Source organism: Lycium ferocissimum, chromosome 8 (genome assembly GCF_029784015.1).
Source record: "Lycium ferocissimum isolate CSIRO_LF1 chromosome 8, AGI_CSIRO_Lferr_CH_V1, whole genome shotgun sequence".
Taxonomy (NCBI): domain Eukaryota; kingdom Viridiplantae; phylum Streptophyta; class Magnoliopsida; order Solanales; family Solanaceae; genus Lycium; species Lycium ferocissimum.
In genome coordinates, this window is record NC_081349.1 from 49,904,483 (window position 1) to 49,911,194 (window position 6,712).

Here is a 6,712-nt window from a genome sequence, read left to right on the forward strand (position 1 = left end):
TTTTTCTGTTTTAAGATGAATGGCATCTGCCTGTTTGCTTTCGGCTTTGTGTTTGTTTTTACGCTTTGACATGCGTTTTGTTTTGACAACAATTGTGATCATAAAATGACCTGTTGCTTTTTATTTTGCACTTAGCCGTCAAGGCATGACCGCTATGCCCGTCTACCAGAACTATGCTAATATTCGAGCGTTTGTTGTTTAAGTTAAGGTATGATGACTGTTATGGTTCGCATTTCACCGGCGAGGTTAGCGCTCGGAAAGCTACTTTAAACTTATTAGTGCTCTTTCGGACTTTATTTTGAAAAAGAGTCGCCACTTAATTTTTAGGAAATTAGGAAAACCAGTGGTAAAGAGTTTATTCAAATACCGTGAAAAAAACTTTGTAATCCAAAGTTCTAGGTAAGGGTTCTGGTGATCCCCTAGGGAAGGTGTTAGACACCCTAATATTAAGGATCCGTACTATATGGTTGAACTTTGAATTCACTGTATGATTATTTGCATAAACTATTTATTTTGTGTTCAACTTCCCGCATTTATAAAAGAATGTCATTATTGCATATCATTTGGTTTTGAAAGAAAATTGAATATATTCCCCTAATATATGGGTACTTTAGGTTCGGACAATATCCAAGTAAGAGTAGTTTCCTTTTATATATAAGGATAATGTATTTTCAAAAAGTACAAAAATCTTTCGATTTTTGACAAAATTTATATGTGTTTATATATATATATATATATATATATATATATATATATATATATATACACACTCTTGTTATAATCATAAACTTTGAATTCGGGTCAATCCGCATAATACATTAGAACATCTCGTCCTAAAACTTCGTATTTACGAATGTTTTTTTACTTTTTGAACAAAGCTTAACTTATAAAAAATGATTTATTTTATTATTACCGGTTCGTAGGCACTTAATACATAAAATTGATTTTAGAGTTGGATTTTTTAAAAGCCTAAAAAATATGACTTTTGTTTAAAAAGGGGTTCTTAGTTTGGGCTTGGCCCAAATTCTCATTGATATTTTTTGTTTCCTTTCTGAAAATCAATTGAGAGCCACCCCCAAAATTCTTTGTTTTATGTTGGGCTTGGCCCAAAATCACTTAGTTGTTCCAGGCTGACTTTATCCAAAAAAAAAAAACTCTGTTTTTTATTATTAGGCTCGGCCCAAATTGCTTAACTTAGGTTCACTTTCTGGTCCAAAAGGCAGTAAAAACATATTTCTTGATTTAAAACTGATCCGGTTGAAAAGAAATGTCATAACACTTGTGGTCCTGAAAAATCCCTTTGTTCTTCTATTTTGACTTGTATCAAAAATCCATGTTTATTATTCTTTAAATGAAAATCTATGTACTTACTCCGGGTTTTTTGAAAATTGTTCGGGTACTTAAAGTCAAGTAAACGGCATAAGCACCGTAATCCTAAGACGAGTAGTTCAAACCAAAGATTCCAATAATTTTTTACAAGTATCACAAGTGCAAACACAACAAATTAAAATGATAAAATAATGATAATAAAAGAGAAAGGGGCAGGCTAGGGGCGTACCAAGCCCCTAGTTGGCCATTTTCACCCATCGCAGGGCCTTCACGCGTACTTATAATATTTGCTTCCTTTTTCTTCGCTGGACTCCATAATAATGCGAAAGAATTGCCTGTTGGGCCTTGGCCCAACAGGTTGGCTTTGACTTGGCCCAAGTGGTCATGCAGTGGAGGAGGAGACACACAAAAAAAAAAAAAAAAAAAAAAAAAAGGGAATCCAGTTAGAAAATATACCATTGATCTTACCAAATATACACAAGAGCATACATATATACATACATCTCATTAATTCTACCCGAACTCCTATTGTTTCTTTATTTCTACTAATCATGGGACATGGGCTATTCTTTATACTATCTAGAATGGACCAGGGCCATATTCATATTAAGTTAGTTTTGAGTTTTAGCATTAAAGCAAATATGGAACCTATTTCCTTTACACTCGCTGATATACATTGTACACCATGGCTAACTAATTTGTTTATACACATCATATACGCTTGATATACACATTTGCTATGTATATCAGATGTATACCACGTATATACCTCTCCTCTTTTATCAATTTCATGTATAGTCCTGCATTGTTCAGTAACTATTCAAACAGATACAGGGAAAAAACTAGACCAATACTCAGCTTGCTATGGTCATTGGGAATGCAAATGCATTCATTTAGACAAGAAAAAGGCACAGAAGCATTTTTAAGCCATCAAACATGATACAAAAAACAAGAATCTAACATGTTTAAATAGACAGGACAACACCAAATAATTCATGACCTTAGCAGGTTTCAATGAGACAAAGATAGACATGGATAACCATTTACACTTGGTTTTAATTTAATCAAAGAGGAGAAGGGAAACACCAAATAATTCATGACCTTAGCAGGTTTCAATGAGACAAAGATAGACATGGATAACCATTTACACTTGGTTTTAATTTAATCAAAGAGGAGAAGGGAAACACACTGGTGAGTACACCCCTAAACATATAAAAGGAAGTGTACAATAAGAAAAGCAAAACTCAAGCCAACCTGAGATGTAATGAAGGGGAATTGTGACTCCTAAGTTCAGCAAAACTTCTACAGGAAAGTGAAGACATAAGAACTCAATTAGTCAAAGAGTCAAGGTGGTCTAATACCTATTTGAGGACAGCAGCTTGATTATCAAAATTTCAGTTTGCCACATCTCCTGTTTCTAGAAAAGTCAGTTACTTATCACGGACAATTTCCTTTTAACTTTTTAAACTTGTTAAGACAACTAAAGGGTTCACTTTATGGCACTCTCTTGGTGTGATGATGAGGTGTCAAAGGCCAGATGTGCATACAGCAACTATGTACCCCATGGACTTGTGGAGTATTCCATGACATCCCTTATTCGGACGAAGGGTACTATGGACCAAGCAAGGCTTTCCGCTCCCCAGTCCCCACTTTGAGATGTCCTTTAAAAGGCTCCTCCATGTCAAGTAGTGCACAGACAGCCTATGCACACCTATGATCCCTTGGACATCATCATTAAACCAACCCCCTAACCAAGACACTTAAGCAACATTTGATATAGACTAGTACTCTTAATTGATTAGCCTAGAATTCTGTTCATAGAGATTGCCTCTTCATTTCCTCCTATGGCTAGTCACGTATGAAGTAAGATAGAAACAGAGTCAGTTCACGCTAAATTTCCCTTTTGCTTTTACATCCTTTTCTATCCCCTTTTTTATTTTCAGAACTATCCAAATAATTCTTCAGGAAGCAGGTGAAACTATATGAATGATTCCAGTTGCAAATTATTGAGAAGAAAGGTATTAGTTGATCCTTGTTTTATCCTACCATAGCTTAAAAGAAGACATTCAAGACCAAGGCAGGTTTCAGACACATCAACTTCATCTTATATAGAGGAACACTTAAACAGACTCATGTACACATATATTCAAATAGACAGAATCCCTTTCAATAGGACTAAAGCATTTCCATTCCTAAATCCTAATCAAGTTCACACAAAGTCATTAAAATAGTTAATTTCATCATTGACAAGTCTTCTGAGTCATCATGTTTTACAGAAGAAACACAAACTAATTTAAACATCAACAGACTATGTGACGACAGAAATACATCTAGACTGAACCACAAGGATACAGATACACCACCATAGCCATTGTGTTAAATTTATAGACAAGGCATCAGAATTCAACCCAGGGACTTAAGCACTTGAAGAAAACTATAGTAAGCTGATTTTCACCTTAAACCATTTACTAGTTCATTTCAAAACTATGAAAGAGTTTTCTGTGACTTATGGTATATGTTCAAGTTTCAATATTTAAACATAATACTAATTGAACTAGTCATTCAAAGACAACTATCACAGCATAATCATAATATTTTTGTACTAAACAGAATATTAAATCAGCACCCAAACTAACACTCAATCTAAATACTTAAGCTAAGCACAGAACTTGTTGAAGATGAAATGCAATAAAATGACAAAAAAAAAAAAAAGTTACCTTTTTGATGTGCAACTGCGAGCAGGAATGGGTTTGAAAGCCTTTGTGCTTCCTCTCCTCTACTCAACCACCACACAAGAAAATAAAATCAAAATTTTTAAACTTAAAAACTCAACCTCTAACAGTTAAGTACAAAATGTTACTAATAGCTTTAAAATTCAAGTCAAAGGCTCAAAAATCAAGCTTTTTTGTGTATCCAAACTTTTTTCTTTCAATGGAATGGGGTTCTATTTATAGAACACCCCAAAAAAATCTAAACCCTAGTCCATTGATGTGGGACAAAAATGAAATTTTTGAGAGATTCTTGCTTGTTACTAGCATAGACGAATGTAGTGCGACAACGTATGGTTGGATTTGAGCCAATCCCCCTCGATCCAGTTGGTTGTTGAAGAACCAATGGGCATCGAGGGTTTCAAATGGAAGAAACAAAATTAATTAATGCTATTGTACTAGATTCAGGCAAGAAAGTAAAAGAAAAAGTGAAAATGGGAGTAACGTTATACCTCTAAGGCGGTGTTTGGTGAGAATGAGTGGAAATAGGATGGATGCATTAATTCTTTGCCGCAAACGGACGTACAAAAACTGATTGAGCTCTGAAACCTTTGAACTTTTGCCATTTTTGGCAAGGCGAGAGAGAGAAAATGAGGACGGCTTCTAGGGTTTTTAGGTGAAAGAGGGAAAGAGAGGAGAGAGGAGGTGGTAGGGGTGTGTTTGGTATGAAATGAAATGTTAAAGGTGGGGTATTACCCCTTGAACTGAGCGGACTTGGGCTCGGTCTTGGGCCGTTTTGGACTGGACTTGGTCCAAGTTATAAAGAAATGAGGATGGCCCTTTTACACACACACAACACACACACACACAGAGATATATATATATATATATATATATATATATATATATTTTTTTTTTTAATTATATGTAAGTGCCTAAATGGGACGAACACTGCTCAAATTACTTGTACCTTTTGTTACCTAAATTGTACAATAAATGGGTGGTTATAGATTGTACTTTAAATGTGGACATATCTTATTGGTTGGTTATTTAATTTGTCCTCGGCTATATTTTCCTTTTTTGTGCTGACTTCTCTTTTTTTCAAATTGGTTTACAGCCCAACACCTGTAATTCGTGGTCACACGTGTTTTACACACGCTTTTTCTTTCTTTAGACTTATATTCTTTCTATTCACTTTTACTTGTCCACTTTTAATTTTGCACGCATCCTAAGAATTAATAAATGAAGTATGTATTTTATTATAATACCCATATTAATTAGTGTATTAGTCTTATTGGACTTGGAGAATGATTAGGAAATTAGTAATTAATGTTAAGGGTAAAACAAGAAAAAACAATTGTCCCACAACAATGAATCTACCAAAATCTATATAAATTGTACACTTAAACCAACTATTTTTTTATCCCACGTGGACATATGTCATAGTACTGAATATTTATTCTTTTCTCATGTACACACGTATGTACTTAAATTTTAATTCTCTAACACATTTATTTCCTCCGTGCACTTTTATTTGTTCACTTTTGACTTTTTAAATTCTTTAAGAATTAATAAATTAAATACTCCCTCCGTCCCATATATTACTTGGCCACGTTACTTAAACTACTTTTTTTATCCCACATGGACATATGTCATAGTACTGAATATTTATTCTCTTCTAGGGCGTATACACGTACGCACTTCAATTTTAATTCTCCGACACATATTTATTTCCTCCGTGCACTTATACTTGCTCACTTTTGACTTTTCACGTTCTTTAAGAATTAATAAATGAAGTACTCCCTCTGTCTCATATTACTTGACCACAGGACTGAAAATATATGCCAAAATTTCTTGTTCATTTACAAAACCAAAAATAAAATTAATTAAATTTTTCCCATCTTACCCTCTCCATCCCATATTACTTGGCCACATTACTAAAAATATATTCAAATTACTTGTTCATTTACAAACGAAGATAAAATTAATTAAATCTTTCTCATCTTACCCTTAGTAATAAATGTTCTTGAAAATAGTGAATTTTGATCCGAATGTATTTATTGGAGAGAGATAGGGGTAAGATAGTAAAATAATTTATTTATGATTTCTTAAGGGGCGTGCAAAAGGGAAAGTAGCAAGTAATATGGGACGGAGGGAGTATATATTATCATAAAATTCATATTTATTGGTGTAAGTCTCAATAACCTTGGAAAATAATTTGAAAATGAGTAATTAATGTGAAGGGTAAAATTAATAATAAGAACAAAAAAAAAATTCTCTTGATATGTTAACATGGACAAGTAAAAGTGAACGGATGGAGTGACTTTTATCCCCGTTTTTCTTCTTTGTCAATATTTTAAATATGAAGAGAGGACGAATAATAAAGAATGCAAATTTGTACCAAAAGTTATATACATTGTACACTTTAACCAACTACTTTTTTTTATCCCACTTCGACATATGTCATAGTACTGAGTAGTTACTCTCTTCTCATGTATACACATATGCACTTCAATTTTAATTCTCCTACACATATTTATTCTCCTCTCAAGGCCTTTTACTTGTCCACTTTTGACTTTTCACGTTCTTAAAAATTAATAAATGAAGTATATATTTTATAAATAATATTCATATTTATTGGTGTATAGTCTTAATAACCTTAGAAAATGATTTGA

General features: G+C 33.3%; 1 protein-coding gene across 4 annotated transcripts; it reads right to left on the reverse strand.

Annotated features, from left to right (window-relative positions):
* Positions 1–1,444: 1,444 nt before the first annotated feature.
* Positions 1,445–4,785, reverse strand: LOC132068697 (uncharacterized). 4 transcript variants are annotated; one of them, XR_009417476.1, is made up of 4 exons: positions 4,550–4,785; positions 4,047–4,105; positions 2,478–2,631; positions 1,445–2,377 (listed from the first exon to the last, which is right to left on the reverse strand). XR_009417476.1 is itself a non-coding variant. In XM_059462369.1 (3 exons), exons 1-3 carry the CDS (start codon positions 4,661–4,663, stop codon positions 1,931–1,933), a joined length of 372 nt encoding a protein of 123 aa, XP_059318352.1. In that variant the 5' UTR covers positions 4,664–4,778; the 3' UTR covers positions 1,445–1,930. The 4 variants fall into 4 exon arrangements, 1 of the variants encoding a protein (XP_059318352.1); XR_009417475.1 differs by having other exon boundaries at positions 1,445–2,329; positions 2,431–2,631; positions 4,550–4,781; XR_009417477.1 differs by lacking the exon at positions 2,478–2,631 and having other exon boundaries at positions 1,445–1,664; positions 4,550–4,778.
* Between the last annotated feature and the right edge of the window lie 1,927 nt (positions 4,786–6,712).